Raw genomic sequence first — 21,029 nt, forward strand, 5'->3', positions numbered from 1 at the left:
ATGACATCATGGCGGATTGATACCGGCAGCATCCGATTTACATATCGGATCGCAACATAAATAAACTAAACAATGATAATAAACTTCGTTCCCTGTGCTAGAAATCTGTTGTTGCAAGTCTTTTCACGTCAAACCAGAATAATTATAATTGCCAAAGCCCCACCCCCCCCCCCATACCTAACAAAACTATACTTAGTTTTATTTTTAATTTCAGTACTAAAAAACCAATTTTATTCATAATTGTAATAAATTTTAAGACATGTTGGTATTTTTGCAAAATCAACAATATATTTGTTATTTGGCCAAAGCTGTTATTTGTTATTTGTCCCATCTCTAGTATAGTTATGCTCCATTGAAAAATACTCACCAGATCTAGACATGATGCTAATCTCAGTACAACCATAACTTCCAAGGGTTCCATTTAAATCAAGTGCAACATTAGGCTGTGCAGGGTGTGCAAGATTATGGTTTTCATACTCCAATTCTCTTTCATTACATATCTGCAGCTTTAGTTCAGCCAGAGTCATTCGTGGACTAACCCTCAAGACCATGCGTTGATTATGAGGCAAATTCACTTGCAACCTGAATGTTTGCTTCGAAAGAAAATAAAGATTCAATAAATTGCAAATAAAAATTAATGTTGTAGTGTATCTCGCCAAACACTGAATATAAATGTCTTTACAATATAGAGGATAGCAACAACAGAGAAGAGAAATGACAATATGAATAGACAGAGTATAGGATCTCTAAGAATTGTAAAACAAGAACAGGTCAATTTTGTTTATTATATATTGAATTAATGTATCTTATGTTGAAAAAAATCTAATTTGAAATGATTTCACGTGACACAGATATTGTTTTGCGTTCGGTTGGCAACTTTGTGCTGGTGTTTGTTTATCTTCTCGGATGATGTTCATTTCTTAAATACATCAGAGATGCCAATGACGCACTGGAAAAACAAAAAAATAAACCGGAAATGTACCTAAATGGTACAACACATGAACCAAATTTTTATGCGTGCTTTTCCAAAATTGTTGGCCAAATACTCATGTGTAGTTGATATTTGTTTTTGCAACAATTAATTCATCAGCGGACAACAATAAAGAATAAGTTTCATTTCCACATAAAACAATCAACAATATAAAATTTTTAGATTTTACACAAACACATTTTGAACTTTATTATCACAGAGTATATAACAAAATTTTTCCTACAAGTGCTAAAAAGTTTTACAAATGAAACGTTCCCACAGATGTGGTCCATTGAGACACCCTTCAAGACGTCTTAATCTTCACGGGAACCACGAATTCATAATTTAGAATTTTTAGTCCAAGAGCTCGAAGCAACTCCCAGCGATGGGAGTTCAGTATGAAACAGCCTTGATGAGCCCAGGGAAGACACTGACATGTCCTGAAGTCTGCCAGTAAGATCACATCCTGGACAAGAGGAAGTCGCCTCAAGCTTTGACATGGACAGAGTTGCCAACTGCTATGGATTGAACCTACGGGAGACACTTTCAATACTGCAGAAATTGGCTTTAAAAAAAAAATCAGGTCTTTGACAGGGTTCCCAGCAAAATCTGCTTGATCATTTCCCTGACCAAATAAAAAAATTTCCCTGACCAAAAGTGAGCACACTGTGATGAGCATATATAATTAATTCTAAACCATGTAATATCACTCTAAATTATAGTGTCCCCCGTATTCGTGGGGGTTACATTCTGGGGGTGGGGAAAATACAAGAAATCTGCGAACAACCGAAACCATAGTATTTTTTTTGTTCATCTCATTTATTGAACATCATGAGAAGAGCAGGGTGACGCAAAAGTATAAGGGAATGTAAAAGAGGGTGCGGCGATTGATTGTTGGTGATGTTTTCTGAAAGAACATTGGGATTTCTGTTTGCTGTTTCTTCTTCATATCACCAAGTATGTTGGAGTAATGTTGACAAGACTTCCTCTACCAATTTTTCTACATGCGAAGAACGTACCATAGAGGAATCTATTTCATGAAAATAATCTATTGCTGATTTGAACTTCTGATGCCCTCCCCATGTTACTCATAGTGAACTTGTCTTTTACTTTATTTTGATCTTTGTCTGGTACCGCTTGTTTCATGAGCAATCAGCTGCATTAATTCTTCCTCTGTCAATGCCTCTAAATTGCTATTAATTAGCTGTTCGACTTCACTTCTATATCCATATCATTGAGAACCCTTCTCCATCCACCTGTTTCACTAACGTGACAATGTCTTTTATAATCTCTTCAGTTGGCTCTGTAAAAATCGCATCCTGGAACACACATTGTGGCTAAAGATCAATCCAGCCCGAGATGACCGTTTTTCTCTTAAGAGCTGCCATGGTTCTAGTGATGACAGTAATGGCATTAGTGATAGTGTAATTCTTCCGTACTTTCAAGATGTTTTCTGCATTTGCATCTTCATCTATTTGCATGCACAATCATCTTCATCTATTTGCATGCACAATCATCTTCATCTATTTGCATGCACAATCATCTTCATCTATTTGCATGCACAATCATCTTCATCTATTTGCATGCACAATCATCTTCATCTATTTGCATGCACAATCATCTTCATTGAGTGACATGCATAGTGAACCTAGAATGCTCGCATTACCCCCGATCAAGGGGGCTGAATGATAGATGTTGTATTAGGAGACATAAAACGGACTTCCACACCATCAGCTTTGAACTCACTGACATCTGGGTGTCCAAGAGTATTGTATCAAAATAACTTTGAATGGCATGTCTTCACTCTCAAGGTACTTCCTGACTTTTGGAACGAAACATCGTTTAAACCAATCCAGGAAAAGTGTTTTCATAGTCCAAGCGCTTTTCTATTGTTCATCCAAAATACTGTGCGAGAGCTTTGACTTATCCTTTCCCTTCAATGTTCACGGATTCGTAGATTTGAAAATGATGGTGGGCTTTACCATGACAAACGCATTTGCACAAACATAGTAAATTAACCTTAACTTGCCTTAAAACCAGGGGCTCGTTTTTTTCTTCTGCAGCATTTTCTTCCAAAATAGTGCAGTTTCATCAGCATTAACACTAGAACCGTGGAGTGGGTCAATTTGACCACAATCAAACTTTGTTTTAATTTATCTCGAAAACTTATTAGCAGATGTTAAACAAATTTTGTGACTTTTCATGATATGAATATTAATTCATGAAAATTTTATTATCTTCACATTTCGTGTTTCTGAGTTATAAAGCACTTATACCTAGAACCGCAGTTTGGGTCACTTTGACCCAACGTACTATTCTATAGGAAAAAATGGGTGTAGAATTTTCTTGGAAGTGGTTACCCTTTCTAAAAAGTATTTCTAAATGATATTCAAAAATAGTGACCAAGTGAAGAATAAAGGTCTTTCAAGGTCAAAGCCAATTCATTGTCAGAGCAGATTTTTTTTTTTCCAATGGAGGAATGGCACGCACACACAAGTAGAGCTAAATATTTTTTTCCTTTGTAAACTTGAATACCTGGAATTCTGACAGGACTCAATAAAGATTTTTGGATATAAAAGTTTAACTCTAGAAAAAACGTGTAGTTGAAATTTCTGGAGGCAAATGATGTCACAGAAAAAATAAATTTCTGGCTTGCACCAAATACGTTTTGCACTGATTTCCAAACCTTGGGAAGTATCAGCGTCCAACGAATCTCTCTTTCACAGCACATAGTGATGCAACTGATCAAGGCATTTGAGAGCAAGGGCAGAAATGCCTCAACCGACACTGTTTTTACTACACTGAAGCTGGGTCAAATGTTAAAAGCCAAAAAATACGAGCTTAGTAGAGATGGTGAGACGAAATCGAAGAGCAATTATTATTGACGCAATAATAGCGAAATAATAAACGCAAAGAGCAAAATTATCTGATGCAATAAAGATAGAGTTGAGAGAGAGAAACAACAGTTGTATGTAACAATGATGCCACAATGACAATTTATCACGGAAAGAACGATATAAGCTTTTCATTATTCAGCACACTTCATCTGGCAGTCGATATTGGCAGTAGTAGTCCCAAAAAGCTTCCACACACACAGAAACTATTTCACACTACAATTCAAAAGTGTAACAATCGTTGTTGTAGCGATCAAATGCCCAGAAAGTATTCGGGCATTACAGACATTTTCTACAACATCCTGGATCTCACTATAAAAAATTCCTGTATTTTGTAGAGCAGTACAGAAGGCCAGAACTATTTTTTGAAAGCAGTTCGTCTAAAATCTTATTGAAGAGCTGCGTTTATCACACGCGTTGCCCTTGCGCAAAAGGAAACGTTCGTGCGCTCTTGATCATGTAACTGTTTGTGAGCGATCAAAATAATAATAACAGTAATAAATAAAAATAAACGAGTCTGATATCAGGTAACATAAAAATGTGGAAACAAAACTTGATTTTTGCATGGGTTGTACAACTTCAACATGCGATGAATGTGCAAGAATAATGAAAACAAAAATGGCTCAATCATCATAAATTCCACTTATCAGTAGGAAATCAATACTTATTTGACGGTATCATATTATAGACTTTCTCATACTTAATTTGACGTGCTTATTTTACATCTTTGTCATATTATGGGATAACTGAAAAATGTTTTTGGACTGAATAGAGTAAATAATGTATACTAAATCATATTTTTACTGAATGACATCATTTTTTAGCTAATTTCAAATCTCATTTTATATTCATAAACAAATATAATTTTCCATTATGAATATGCAATTGAACAACATTGAATAAGAGTGGGGGGGGGGGGACCCCAGGAATCGAAAATAAATTCCTTTTTTCGCTATGAAACACTATTTTGTCACAGTGTGGGTCAATTTGACCCAGTCCTCGGTTCGAAAGTGCCACGGTTCTAGTGTTAAATAGGATGAATAGATAGTAGGGATATCACCTGAGGTGAGCATCCCTTCTCTTCAATAATTTTCTGCAGTGTCTTTGGAAATTTTCTATCTGCCTCCTGGTCGGCAGCGGCTTGTTTTCCAGTGATTAAATGCTTGTTTGCCATTGCGTAATCTAAATTGTTTCTTAAACCTATGAAATAAACTTTTACTTGAATAAAATTCTGATAAAACAGACTTTCTAGCCCTTCCCTCTATAGAAGTGAATTAATCTTTTCGCTTTTTCCTATTATAATATTACAATCAATTGGACTACCTTCTTTGTAGCAGTCTTGTACCCACAAAAAAAACCCTGCATTTTCGGTATGAGAAACACATGGATTCCGTAGGAGACGCAAAGTTTTTTCTGCCACAGGTGCAGCTACAGCCATGGCTGATCGAATTCTAGATTCCTTTTTCTTGATATATCTCACCGTAGATTCGTTGATTCCATAATGGTGAGCCACTGCAGCAATTGACTTACTTTTGCCAATACATCCAATTTTTTTGTAAAGTTTTCACTTTTTTCCTCTTTTCGGAGTATTACCAGTAGCACTAGACACACACACAACTCAAATTTTATAAACAAAACACGTGAATGACGATTGCTGAAAAAAATCCAATCAAGGAAAAAACTGCAAATACAGGAACCGCGAATACGGCGGGACTGTTTATTATTTTGTGGTAATATACCATTGAAAACCACATAACAGACAGAATGCTAATATTTTGCCGCCGCCACCACTCACCCCTTACGAAATCAAATTGTGTATATGATCTTGAACACAATACTAGTTTCCTAGGAAATCTCACACAGAGTAATTGAATTCAAATCATACTTCAACATATAAAGGTTAAAGGTTCTCTACCCACAGGCAGGGAAAAAAAGCAAGAGGATAAAATGTTTTTCAGAAGAGATAGAAAAGAAGTTAAGAGATGGTATTAGCTTTGTTTGCAACAATTGTATATATATACTAGCTATAATACCCGGCGTTGCCCGGGTTTTCTTCAATAAGACTTTTTTGGATCACGTGATATCTCCCTCTTTCTTTGAGGGACATGCAAACCGTGTCTAAGTTCACCAATATGGCTACTTCCTACGCGACTCATGAAAGAAAGAAATCTAGATTTAAAGAAACGTAAAAATAAATATATATATTTTTCTTTTTTTAAAGGGTGCTAGGTATTTCGATTCCCCCCCTTTGAACTTCAAGTTATCCATTTCTGCCTGTTTCTGCTTCAAAAAAATGCTTAATTGAAGCTGTGGAATTTTTCGATGTACTTTTCACGGGGCCCATAATTAATTTTAAAGCAACCTAAACTATATGAATTTATGCAGTTGAATATTAAAAGACAATTTGGGGACATTAATTTTCATGCTTGAGAAGATATAAATAAAAAGTTTAAATCAATGTTATTGTATGGATATCCAACTCGAAGGTAGGTCCGGCTATTTACTTCATATCTAATTTTCTGGGCTTCGTATATCTCTAAGCGAACTCAATATTTCAAAAATCGAGTATTGAATACAATTTTTAAAATTATTGATGTGACAGAAAACCCCACCAAATTTCCGCATTTCTACATTAAAATCGGCAATTTTAACACTGATTTTTATGGGGCATCATCCTTTGCCTTAGGAGCCGTTCAAGTATTACGTAAGCAAATTAGTAGCCATTTTTAACCCCCCCCCCCCACCTTGTCAGCAAAAGTCACCAAAACGCTGACCCCCCCCCCCTTGTCAGCAAATTTCCGTCATCAGCTCTGCCCCTCTGAGTCCTAACTCATATTTTCATAGAGGGTGGTTGATGACGTAAGCATTATCCAAACACCCCCCCCCCCTTTGTTATCAAAAGTCAGCAAATCGGAAACTCCCCCCCCCCCCATCGATGATGACGTAATACTTGAACGGCCCCTTACCCTCAAAGTGATGCTGATGATGGTGTCTATTCAAAAAGCTCTCATTACTGGGAGGATTGAATAAAGTGGAAAACCATTATAAAGGCATAAATATTATACATATATTGACAGCGTTGAAGAAGTCACAAACCGTATATAGATAAGGAAGGTCTCTCCACTTTAGATCCCTTCATCTATTTACTCAAAGGGCAGATTGTTCCTCTCAGCTAACATTGTTTTCCCAGTATATGTGAAATCCCATCTTTCAACTAGAGATATTTCTTTCAGTAGGGGATCCAGAGGAAAATGCTGATAGATTTTTTTTCTCTCCCTGGGGATCTGAAAAATAATCTTCCATGGAAAAAGTGAAGGTAAACCACTGGAACGTAGATTTATCCTGATTCTTTTCCCCTTCATATTTTCCTAAACTTTTTCCAGTTATTTAGAATTCTCCTTGAATTTTGACACAAGTGTTTCATATTTTCCCTGACCGTTTTCCAATTCCCTGATTCTCCCTGACTTTCCAAGTTGTTTGAGTTTCTTGCTTTGTTTTACTTATTTTTATTATTATAAAAATGCATCTATTTTCACCGTAATGATGAATTCATATACGCATGTGAGAGTTTGAGAGAAGGCAAACTCAGAGTTGATCTGTTTTGTCTGTGCAGAAGGCAACCTGTAAAGGTGCATACCCACCGCTCTACCTTCTATAGCAGAAAGCCTCTGCACAAAGCTTTTGACATACAGAAGTCATCTGTTTCACCTATAGTCATTGAATATACTGCAAAAAAGGTAGATTTCGCATACTTCGTCTTGCCTTATCCAATGGCTGCAGGTGAAAGACAAAGACAACTGCAGTGATGTCAAAGCTTCACACGAAGGCTTTCTGCTATAGGTGTTGCGTAAATGCGCACAAACTGGTTTCCCGCCAAAACCACCCCATGCTGTGGGATAAAAAAAGGTTTTTGAACTGTTCAGCATGGCATGTCCAGCATATGGTCGAGCTCACAAAACTTTTGTCAGAAAGAATATTTCGTCGTAGGTGCCATAACAGCTCTGATACGAATAAAATGGGGGTCTAAGGTTGCTAGACGTCCATATATGGCCAACCAGGACCTATGCAAGTTGGGATGGCATTGAATATTCGTGAATCATTAAGGGACTCAGTGACCTCATGACATTGTTTCGGAAAGAGGGGCTCATATGGCCTGAGTCCTCTAAGTTCCAGTGCCTCGAAATTATTAAATAGTGTACTTTGAATTAAAAAAAATTAAATTTTTGAGTGATTATTTTGTATTGTACTATGATTATGTTGGGACCCCACATGGCAAAGCTGAACACACATTCATCACTACTGACGAGCTTTAAACCAATGTTGGCATGTCTGCATGGAAGACTTCCGGACAGGTGGGGAGATGGCGACCAAGAGGAGAAGCAGAACGACTCTGGCGGTGGCAAAGTACGCTACTGGATCATCAATACATAGTGACGGAAGAGACACAACTCAGTACACTGCTCTCAGAACGAATCGCTTCAGGTTTAATGAAATGCGATCGCACTCAGCACTGCTGGTATATAAAGGGAAATCTTCCCATCACTCATTATCACAGCAAGGAATCGAAATGAAGAATTAGCGGCACAGTAATTAACAAATTTTTTTGACCGAATTTCTATTTCACATATTTTTACGAAATAAAACATTATTGCACAATCATTTGGAATCTGGCAACACTGAAAACATTACCGGGTTCTACATTAGGCCAATAATAAATTTGAATTAATTTAATAGTAAATTTAAATTAATTGAAAATAAAGGAAAATAATTCAAAAATAAAGCAATTATTAATTACAGCAGATACAGAAAACTGGCTGAGTAAGAAGATATTGATGTTTAAGGAAATGAAAATTAATCTCTGCCCTCACGAGGACTCAAACCCTGGTTTCTCATTTGCCAAACGAGTGCTTTACCAACTAAGCTAAAAGAGACACAGATAGTATTTCCCATCCTTGGAGCATATACAGTCAAACCTTGTTAATGAGTCACTCTTAGGAGAGCAAAAATATGACTTGGTAAGCGGAGTGACTCGTTAAACGGAGTAAGCCATATCTGTGCCAATTCCTGCCTAAGGACAATTGGGACTTCCAAAAAGTGATCCGATAAACGGAGTGACGTATTAACCGGGTGACGCACTAACGATGTTTGACTGTATATATATGCTGAATGGCTCATTGCAATAGATGGTAGCACCATTCTGCTAATAGCTTGAAAATGACATTAGGGCCACCAGATCGATGTATATGATGAAAGATGTCACTCTCCCTTTTTATTACAACAGATACAGAAAACTGATACACAACACTAGATACGCACTCAGACTGTTAGGTACACACACTTACAATTCCGGCACAACTCACTAGGTAGTAAATTGCCTATGGCGATAGACCTGAGTTGTGCTGGGGGGGGGAAATGTTTCAGGAAAGGAAGTTCCTGTCTCTTCTCACTCAGCCAGTTTTCTGTATCAGTCGTATTAACAAGGGAAAGTGACATCTTTTGTCATACACCGCCATCTGGTGCCCTGATGTCTTCTGCGAGCTATTAGCAGAATGTTGCCACCGTCCATTGCACTGAGCCATTCAGCATATACATATGCTCCAAGCAGGGGAAATCCTATCTTCATAGTTTAGTTGGTAGAGCACTCGTTTGGCAAACGAGAGAGCGGGTTCGAGTCCTAATGAGGGCAGAGATGAATTTTCCTTTCCTGAAACATCGATATCTTTTCACTCAGCCAGTTTTCCATAGCTGTCGTATTAACAAGAGGGAGTGACATCTTTCCTCAAATTAATTTAGTATGTAATAATTATTAAATATTTGTCCCTTGATATATATTCTTTATTAAAAATACATATATACTCATTTACTCACACATTACATACATTAACTATTCGTATCACCAAATAGTGAGTGAAAAAATTATAAACAATGTTGTAAATAAATTTTATTTTTTCCAGTGATCAAATATATAATAACAGAGTTTTCTGTATACAATCTAGAAAAAGAATAAGATTGATGTGTTTAAGAATTTAGTTGCTTACAAATACTCTGCTGGATTTTTGTTTTTTTAATCATAATTCTAATAAACTGCTATACTATTTCTTATGATTTGGGAACAGTGTTTCTCCACTAGAGGTGTTTGAACTCTGGTTGCACTTTAAGCACATACTAAACCAGCTAAAATTTTTATCAATATTGATTAATGTTCTGTGCTATATATTATTAATATACTTATTATATATATATATATATATAATAATTGTCATAAATTACCCCGTATATTTTATTTATTCACAGCATATATAACTTTCTTTCCTTATGCTCCAATATCAAAAACCTTGAAAAAAACCAGTGGGCTGGGTTTTTCTGAAAAAAACCCTGCCTATGAGTGATTTCATAATCAAATTCTTCTAGAAGAATGGCTCATCTAGCGATTCTTGTGGCAAGATATTTCTTTACCATGGTCTTATGAAATGTTGAACAGTCTGTGATGATTTTGAATCTAATACCCAACAATAACACGAAACTCCTTCATAGCTTCAATTGCTAGAGTACATAGCTACTGTACTTCTCTTCAGCTGGACTTGTTTTTTTCGACATGTAGTAAACTGTATGTAAGTTTCTGTCATCAGCTTCTTGCATGGGCGGAGATACCGGGGGCATGGGAGGGGGACACATCCCAGTGTCTAATGTTAAAGCTGACTTATCTTGTATTTGCATATATATGATCTGACATCATTATGCCTTGCCCCAAACAATCATTGTGCCCTCCGATTTCAAACAAGTTAAAAAAAATTTACTTATTTAAAGCATATATAACTTTCTTTCCTTCAATATTGCAATTTTCTTCAATATCAAAAACCCTGAAAGAAATTCGGGTTTCTGCCAAACCTGCCTAGTACTGAAGCTGAAATTAGAGAAATGTAATGTTTACCATACAGAAATATTATTGGTTGTTTGTCATATATTGCAGGCCGTACATGACCTGATATAAGTTAAGCAATAAACATTCTTCCTCAATCCACGAAAATCCTGGTTTTGTACATAGTGAAGGCGCTAAAGGCACCTGAGTATGCAAAATATGAGGACCACATTTTGTCAATTGATCAACAGCTTAAATATTATTTATGGTCTAATTTTTTTAACCCCCCCCCCCCCCACCTTCACCCTTAAGTATCAGAGAAATCCATTGAGCACATGCTATAGTCATTTTAAAATTAATTTAATGACAATAGTTAGCTTCTTCTGATGATAAAATTAATGAGATAGATTGTTAAATGAAATAAAAATGAAAATTATTAATAAAAAAATTTATTGTGTTGATAAAAAATAATTCAATAAGAAAGAGCAAATTCAAACAGAAATATGCGAAAAAAAGACAGTAACATGATCAGTCACTTTTACTTTGGCAATCATTGTTTACACACTTGCACATCGGAATATAAGTTAATCCTGATTTGCTATTACAAGACACTGTTCTACAATTCGATGTACATTTATAAGGCTGAGTTAAAGACTCTGGCAAAGGCAGCTTTGTCATTAGTCTTGGGCGTAAATTACATTTTGTGCTTCATAGCCAAATAAAGTGTAATCAATGGGCTGAAATTTTTTTCGATGAGCATTTTTCTGTATATATGTTTGTACTGTAACCCTTAAGCAATATAAATGCAAAACATCTCATGTGCATATTACTTTAATTAAATTAAAGCCAAAGCTTATACAGTCGAATCCTGTTTTAACGAATACTGTTATAGTGAAAATCTTGTTTTAACTAACTTGTTCTAATCCCCCAAATAAAAGAAAAAATACAAAAACCTGGAATTCCTTTATACAAAATTTTGTTATAACAAAGTGATTCTTAAGTCTCTTGGAGTTCGTTGTAATGGGCCACAACTAGGGTGGGGGGAGCAGGTGGGTCTAGTGTAGGCTATCATGGAGGGGAAAAAATAAAATCATTCTACCAGGAAATCGCCTCACAAGGATTTATATGAAATCCTTGCTCCTGTGAATAGGAAAGATAAGTGTCTGAGAGAGTGTGTACTGAGAGAAGAAAGAGAGAATCTCATTTGCTTTAAATTTAAATTGAAAGATATTATGGAAAGAGCTAAGATTTCTTTAAAGAAATGAAAAATCAATCAAAAGGGAATTTATAGATCGATTTATTAGTAAATATATAAATGTGTGCCTCCAACTTTTAATTACAGTGGATTCTGCTTGAAACGCTTTTCAAAAAACTCACGCCATAAAAACATTGTATGCAGGAAAACACTTTAAATGGGAAATTTTAATAAAAATTAGTTAAAGTTGGGACCATGAAAATCAGTTGTACTAAATGGAAAAATGTTCTAAATGGGATCAACTGTATATTTGATTTAGATTTGTTATATGTGCTACACATTCCAAATGTTAAATTCTCATTAAAAGGGCTTCTTTGTAAGTTTTTTCCACTAGCAGACAATGAAAGTAAATGAACCTTTGGATAGAACACGTTTTTAGAAATGAATCATTTGATTCACAGAGATACCTTCTTTTCCTACCCAGAAAATGGCCCGCTGCTGTCTAAACGAAGTGATATAATCAGGTGATGAAACACCTAGGGTATGCTGGAAAAAAAATTCATAGAGATACCAGTGGAGGCATAGTTTATTTGAAGATAATTTTTTTTTGAGAGGGATCCGCTTTCACTAAAAAGGGACCAAGATTTTTTGAATACCGAGATAAATTAAAGTACAGTGGCATCTCTGCATCACTCACTTCATTTCTGAAATATAAATGGCAGCACTGAAAAATCAAACACAACACTGCGTAAGCACTCAAGACTGTTAGGTACACACACACACAGTTACACTTCCAGCACAACTCACTAGGTAAATCGCCCATAGATGGTGATAGACCTGAGTTGTGCTTGATATGAAAGAAAGCCTCCCCCTCACTCAAGCAATCTGGGAATGTGCTGCGGGCCACTTGAGTGATTGGGAAATTTGCATTGGGCTGCTCAATTGAAGAATTTGCCACGAGCCACTTGAGTGATCAGGAAATATGCAGCGGGTCATTTAAAGTCAAGTAAAGTGGTCGAGTGGTCATAGTGAAGGAATCGCATCGCGAGGACCCGGGTTCGAACCCGTCATCGCCATAGTGGTGGTCGGCTGAAGTTGGTTTTCTGTGGTTCCCAACTTCAAGGCGCGAATGCGAGCTGATCACCCCGTTAAATAGTCTCGCCACAGACCTACCACGAGCAACAGACCTACAAACAGCACAAATGTAATTCAATCATAACACATCACTCACTTCACTTCTGAAATGTAGATGGTGGCACTGAAAAATCAAAAACAACACTACATACGTATTCGGACTGTTAGGTACACACACAGTAACACCTCTGGCACAACTCGCTAGGTAGTAAATCACCCATAAAATGGTGATAGACCTGAGTTGTGCTCGGTTTGAAAGAAAAAAGAAAGGGTCATTTAAAAAAGGTAAGAATGTGCCACAAGCCACTTAATTTATCTGTAAGTGTACTGGGGCCACGGGTTGAGCACATGTATGCTTTAAAATAAGGGGCTGTTCAAGTATTAAGTCAACAAATTTTTTGCAATTTTTGACCCACTCCCCAGCAAATCTCCTACCCTCCCCATTAGCAAAATTTCGTCAGCACTCTGCCCCCTTCCTCCTAACGCTTATTGGTGGGATCAGAGACTTATAAGGATAGAATCTGGGTTGGGGTTCTTCCTCCTTCCCCCCCCCCCCTGATGATCAAAAATTTATTTTTTTAATGCAAAAAATATTTTTTAAAAGAATTACAATTTCGAAATAATAAGTTATTATAATTATTTGATAAGTTATTATAATTATTTGATAAGTTACTATAATTATTTGATAAGTTATTATAATTATTTGATAAGTTATTATAATTATTTGATAAGTTATTATAATTATTTGATAAGTTATTATAATTATTTGATAAGTTATTATAATCAATTTCTGTTAATTTCAATGCTATTTGAAGGCTAAGAACTCAAAATTGCTCAAGAAATTCATTGCGACCCTACCTCCAAGCCCTTGGTAACCCTCGACCCGCGGTAAACATTTGGCCTGTGCGGACCAAATGTGGCCCTGGGGTTATGATGTGGCCTGTCTCAATCTATTTTTGTAAAAATGAACCAAATGAGACATTTACAGATAGCTCAAGTGACCCGTGGCACAATTTCAGATCATGTAAGCGATCTGTGGCACATTAAGAGATCCCTTGAGTGACATGTGACAAAGTTTTAGAGCATTGATGCGGCCACCAATGCACTACATCACTCAAGTTATCTGTGGCACATTCCTAGATTACTTAAGTGATCTGCAGCACTTGTATGACACACAGCACAGATCCAGATCACTTAGATCCACTAACTGTTTAGAGATCCCTAAAGTGGCTCTGTCAGGGACTCAATAGGGAGAATGTTAGTTCAGGTGCCCACAAACTAGTGAGAAGTTTTACTCGTTTTTCGTGCACCGAGTAAGACACCATTAAGAATAGTTAATATTTTTATAAAGGGTGGTTGATGACATAAGCATCATAACCAAACACCCCCCCACCCCTCATCAAAAAGTCAGCAAATCTGAAATCCCCCATCGATGCTGATGTAGTACTTGAATGATCCCTAATGTAAAGATACCTGAAAGTTATTTTCTGAAGGTAAAAAAAAAAGTGGGTTCAGCTAGCGGCTGATCTGCTCGTCTTCCCCCCCCCCCCATTAAAAGTACTTAAATTCATGAAAATCTTGGAAAGCTAAATAGGATACATAGTAACGATTCACTTTTGCAACTTAGCTAAAAAGTAGTTGATTAAGATCCAGTTGATTTGCAGTTTTATGTTATTGAATCCATATCAAATGAATGAAATAAGTGAGAGATATGTACAAATTTTGAATTGAATGGTAAAATCCAAGTTTATCAGCACTGACAAAGTTCTTTATAGCAAGCACTTCTATAAGTTTCTAATTCAAATTCACTGAAAAGTTTTCTGATAACCTTTCCATGTTCAGTTTTTCTATTAACACACTTTTAATGGGGGCAAACCATTTTCGGTGTTAGGAGAGATTCTAGACCCTTTTACTGCCTTTGGCTCTTCAAGACTATTGATGCCGATGCCCAGGGACAGTAATCTCCAGTCGCCAAACCAGAAGTGTAAAGGTAAACAATCAAATCTTGTAGAAAGATCAAGGTGTTTGTTGACCTCCATACAGTGGCGCCACCAGATTGGTACTATGGTAGAATTTCTGGAAAATTTGATCTCTCTTTAAAAACGATGGGAGGAATAGAGAGAGTAGTGAGTGTTGTTGAACTTTATTCTCAATGCAAGATTCTTATTTGTGAATAATTGTAAATAGCTGTTTTCTGTGAATATCTGTGACATCCTGAAAATTGCTCCTATAGCATGGTGTCCTGAATCAATATTTTCCCCCCAGTGCCCTAAGGCAGTGTTTCCCAAAGTGGGCAATGGAATAGTCCAAGGGGCAATAGAAGTCATGGATTCAACACAGGATAATAAGGGTTTGTGGCGGTAGAAAGAAGGGGGGTCGATGATGTTGACAAATATATTGAAATCTCTCCGCGAAAATAATGAAATATTTATTTGCACAATGAATACGATGAAGACAAAAAAAGAGTAATGGTAATCGAGAACATACGAGCGAGCTCTGCTGGCCGTGTCAGCCACACGGTTTCATGCATAACACTGTCTGGCTCAATTATACAGGACATTCGGCGGCTCTCTGGGCCGAAACATGCTCTTTAGTAATAATACACTGGATTCCCACAGGTTCACTTGAGTTGAGGGGTGATGAGAGAAAGTAATTTCCGATGAAGGGGGCAATGGAATAAAAACTTTGAGAAAAAATCCCCTAGGGACTGCTCTTAAGGGATTTGCTGAGCTCCCTTCCGATGTAAAGGGAATGATAAGTTATGGTGATAAAGAAAAGCCAGGAAATGACCCACAGAGCATCCCAAGACATCAGCACATCAGAAGGACTTGCATCCTCTTGTACAGTGCTACATCCTCTGGCTTGTTGCTGTGTGGGCGGAGGATAAAAAAAAGCAAAAGTCTCAGACCAACATATTACCCCTACCCTGTTCCCTCAGCACTGATCAGAGACTTGGGATCTTGTAGATCTTAAACAGTGGCTGCAGCTGTACCTACGTGTATGGGTTTAGGGGAGAAAAAGCAAAAGCCTATGTATTGTGTGTGTGTGTATTTATTTATTACCCCCAACCAGGAAGAACCATCAGAGTACTTTCATGTAGACAGCGGCATCTGAGCCAGGGGTGCAGTGGCACAGTATTTTGTAGCACCAGTCTGAGCATCCCCAAAAGTAATTCAGAAATCAAAATCTATTTTTTTATGATCAAGTTGAGCATCCATGTCTCAAACACTTCCAATGCATTTGCATGTCGACAATGATGGGGGCAAACACCCTTTCCATAGAATTAAATGTTTCAAGTAGCTGTTTTTGACGATAAATTAAGACCCATCTGGCTAGAAGACTTCAGGAGCAACTAAGGGCTCTTATACTCTATACCCTTACAACCTTCCCCCCCCCCCTTTCGATCCATCCATCCATCCATCCTACAATGAAGGAAAAACTGCTGTATGCATGAATCAAGGTCAACTGGAAATTTTTTTCCCTATCAATCCAAAACAGCTATCACGTGACACCATTTTTTTTTTAATTCATGGGCGACAGATTTTATTTTATCTCCTTTTATGTGTGTGCAAAATCCTTTCAGCAGATTCTTTATCCAGAAAAAATTAGCAGAAACTAAAAAAGTTTTCTAACAGATTTATGATCCTCCTGGATTTACATTTATGGAATGTATAAAAAAGGCATCAGTAATAGTAGTAGTAATATTAGGGGAGTTCTATCTGTAACTCCATAATTTAATAAGTTCAACAGTAGAAACTACGGACAAACGTAGCAGTTGGCAACTCTGTATATGTAAAATATTTTTACAGCTTAGTCGACCAGATTGCATTCCATACAAAACTTTTCCATTAAAACATCTCATATAATACATTTTTCTAAGATAAAAATATCAATAGTTTTTTTTTACACTTTACATTTTTAACAGTTTTACTTGTGGAGGGTTATAACAGAAATGAAAAAATTTGAGAAGAGAATTATTTTTGGTTTCATAAACAAATTTTTATTATTAGGCAGAGTTATTTTTGAGGAATTTATAAGAGTACAAAAATTACACATCTTAAAAATAAGTTAATGCATGATAAAAAAAAGTGGTATAAATAAGAAAAATTAAAAAATTATCAGTCTTTGAAAATTTAACAATTTGTTTTAAAGACAAATGCATTCTGTTGTTCACTTTTTTTATGATAAAACAAATATCACATTCATAAAACAGATTGTTTCCTTCAAGATCGGCACAATTTTCGTGAGCCGAACCTTCACAAATCCTACACTGAATCAGGTCTTCTTCAAAAGGTTTTACCACAGATAATGCAGTCTCTTGGCCTCCTCCTTTTTCCTTCAGATTTTAGTTCAATTTTTGCTTTCCTTTTCCTTCTCAACAAGTCTTCTTTTGAAAATGTTAGAGTTCGTTTTTTTTTAAATCTTTTTCAGTCCCAGTTTTAGTTGATTTCAATCTCTTTAATTGAACTGATTTATTTAGATTTTTTTTTCTCTCCTTATTTACATGATTTTAGCCAAGCAATTTCCTCTTAGCTGTATAGATTCTATCTTTTTCTTCTTTCTCACTTTTCTTTTGTTCAAGTTCGGTTTTGCATGGAGTTGAGGTTAAAATTGCACTTTTTTGCCCACGATTTCGTCTTGATACAAATTTTGTATTTGAACTGTAAGGAAGTGGTGATATCTTCAATAAAATATTTTGAGATGCAATTGTTTAGAGAGAATCCTCAATAATAGAGGAAAAGTTGTGCACTATAATTTTCCAAAACTGCTCCAACTTCCTCTATCTGCTCATCTGCTACTGGTTTTGAAGGGCCAGGCAAGCTCAAAATCATGGTAGATGTGGCAGCACCATTGTCTTCTATAGTTATAATGGACTTACTAATATTTTGCAATTGCTCAGCCTTATTTTCAGGGTTTTAAGTTCTACAAGTAACATGAAAATAATTAAAAAACCTCCATTAACTTTGAAACACAAACAGAATCATTTGACTTTCACAAAACTTACCATGCCTTGGACTCAGTGGTATTCTTTGTTCTCTGATGAAAAAAAAAAATCAATCTTGATGGTACAGATGGTTTCCATTCATATTGGCATGTTTGGAGGTCTGCAACACTGCATTTAATGAGCCGTCAAATGGGTGGTGGTTCAGTGATAGTTTGGGGAGCATTTTCTGCCCAAGGAAAGACTGATGTACACTGCTCAAAACAATTAGGGGACCACATGGTTTTACGCAAAGATGTATACCGATAAGTAACATAAAATGAATCATCCATAATTTAAAGCCTAGCAGGAAACGGAAGAAGAAAACTTCAAATGCAAATCAAAGTTGATGACGTCAAAAACCAGAAAAAGGAGATAAGGGCAGAAATCGGGATGTTGCAGAAACGTCTCTTTTACTGCCGTAACTGTGAAATTTGATTGCGCAGTATTTTTTTTTTGAGACAAGGTGACTTGAGGATGTCTCAACAACGTGATTTACCGGAATCCATGGCATGGCGTGTTATAGGCAGACTGGAATCCGGGCAAACACAACGTAGTGTCGTGGACGCTGTTGGAGTCACCAGAAGTGTTGTTGCAAGGCTGTGGAATCGATTCCAAGAAACAGGAAATGTTAGACGTCGACCAGGGCAAGGTCGGCCACGCGGCACTACAGCAACTGATGACCGGTATATACGGTTAACAGCCCGTCGAAACAGAACAGAGAATGCTACGCAGCTGCAAAGATGGTTGCTCTTGGCAACAGGAGGAAGGGTGTCCAGCCAAACAGTACGTAATCGGCTTCATGAGGGAGGGCTCTATGCACTTAGGCCAATGGTCTGCATTCCGTTGACCCCACGCCACCGTGCACCCCGAAGAAGATGGGCTGCTGAACATCGAGATTGGGAGCAACATGATTGGAGCCAAGTGCTGTTTACAGACGAATCCCGATTCAGTCTGGAGTGTGACACCCGACGTGTTCTGGTATGGAGGAACAGGGGCACTCGAAATAACCCCGCATTCGTTCGTGAAAGGTCACAATACAGACGAGCTGGTTGGATGGTATGGGGTGGAATCAGCATAGGCGGACGTACGGACCTGCATATCATTCGGAATGGCACTTTGACGGCCCGAAGGTATGCAGACGAGATACTGCGACCTCATGTCATCCCTAACGCTGGAGCCATTAGAGATTCCTTTGTTTTCCAGGATGATAATGCCCGACCGCATAGAGCTCGTCTGGTGGAGAACATGCTTGAAGCTGAAACAATACAGCGTATGGAATGGCCAGCGTGCTCTCCTGACCTGAATCCAATCGAGCATGTTTGGGACATGCTCGAACGACGCATTGCTGTGTGACCAAGGCCGCCTGTTACTGTCCGAGACTTGCAGATTGCACTTCTTGAGGAGTGGAACAGTATTCCCCAAAGTCTGATCGATAACATCATCGCATCCGTGGCAAACAGGTGTGCAGCAGTCTTAGCTGTTCGAGGAGACAACACGCCCTATTAAAACTCATGCATCATGTCTAAACAGTACTTTTTTTAATCGTTTACATGTAACCAAATTGTTGCCCTAAATCATCTTTTCATGTTTTTTCCATATTTTCAAAGAATTAAAGCTTAATTCCAAATTTTTTTACGTCTTTTTTCTGTATTGCGCATTGATACGCGTGTACTATCCATTGTATGCCAATACGTGGCTGTCTCGCACGGTTTTCTTCACTTTTTTGCTTGCTCCCCTAATTGTTTTGAGCAGTGTAGTTCTTGTACCTTCAAGGATGAATTGAAAAAGCTACGTAGAATTTTTGCAGGAGCAACTTGGTATATATAAAGTTCTTTGAGGCTGTAGCGTAGTGGTAAACTCATTTTCGCCAATGATGTAACAAATCATTATTCTTGATTAAATGATTTTTAATTTTAAATAACAATATATCTACATTTTAGTTAAATACTTTAGTGCCAACCATGTTTGTGGCACATCCATTCACTATCTCCGTTCGTCTCTGGTTAGATGAGGGCATACTACCTCTACAAGAGCAGGTGTTTCCAACCGGCAGATGTTTTGACTGCACCTGGCGGAGCAGTCCACACAAGTTCAAGGGGTAGGATTCGATGGACATCACAGCTTTCTCCCCCTTAAAGAAATTTCTATTGGGATTTTCACAATGGAAATTCACTATCTAAACAGACCACAAATAAAGCTTGTAAAAGATTGCAACAAAATTATATTAACACTTAATTAGAGGTATATTACTACTGAAGTACCATGACAGGCAAATTGAGGCACACAAAAAATAATAATAAAGAAAACATTGTTCGCGATACATTTGAATTAATTCACAGAGTAAATTTGAAAAATAAAAAATAATAACATGACTCGTAGAATACTGGGTTTATATATTACCGAATTCAAAATAATTTTTGAACACAGAAAAAAAAAAAACAATTCTTCATAAAACTCTGCAATTATAATGGAATAATATGACAAAAAATAACAAGAAAAAATTAAAGCATTCATACATAGTTTTCGAAACACTCAACAAATTGCAGGTCATTCAGAAATATTACGACTTAGCACATCAGCATCCCTATTTTTGCGACCAGGTCTGTGCTGTATCTGAAAGTCATATTGTTGGAGTGACAATGCCTAATGCATCAGGCGCTGGTTTGTGCTACAATTCTTCTGTAACCACACAAGAGGATTATGATCAATAACAATAAAAATTTTTTGACCATCTAGATAATAGTGTAAACATTTAACAGCAAAAACAATACTCAGACATTCCTTCTCAGTAGTGGTGTAGTTCCTTTCTACCTGAGAAAACTTTTTGCTAAGAAAAAGTATAGAATGTTTTTCTCCTGCACTATCCTCTTGAGCTAAAATGACACCCATTCCCATATTTGAAGCGTCTGTCTGCACAATAAATTGCTTATAGAAAGCTGATGCATATAGCACTGGTTGACTAACTTGTTTTTTAAACAAGTGAAACTCTCATT

The 21,029-nt window shown here is 36.9% G+C and overlaps 1 protein-coding gene across 6 annotated transcripts in view; it reads right to left on the reverse strand.

Annotated features, from left to right (window-relative positions):
• LOC149086522 (uncharacterized) overlaps nt 1–21,029 on the reverse strand; it is a 211,156-nt gene that overhangs the window by 159,110 nt on the left and 31,017 nt on the right. For all 6 annotated transcript variants that reach the window (XM_089255984.1, XM_089255983.1, XM_089255979.1 and 3 more), the window contains exon 3: nt 368–593. In XM_089255984.1, the coding sequence (XP_089112110.1) occupies nt 368–593 (226 nt within the window). The remainder of the gene's footprint in view (nt 1–367; nt 594–21,029) is intronic.

The sequence above is a fragment of the Pholcus phalangioides genome, unplaced genomic scaffold, assembly GCF_987345545.1.
Source record: "Pholcus phalangioides strain wild (caught in Gottingen) unplaced genomic scaffold, Ppha-v1.0 ptg000004l_1, whole genome shotgun sequence".
NCBI classification, from domain to species: domain Eukaryota; kingdom Metazoa; phylum Arthropoda; class Arachnida; order Araneae; family Pholcidae; genus Pholcus; species Pholcus phalangioides.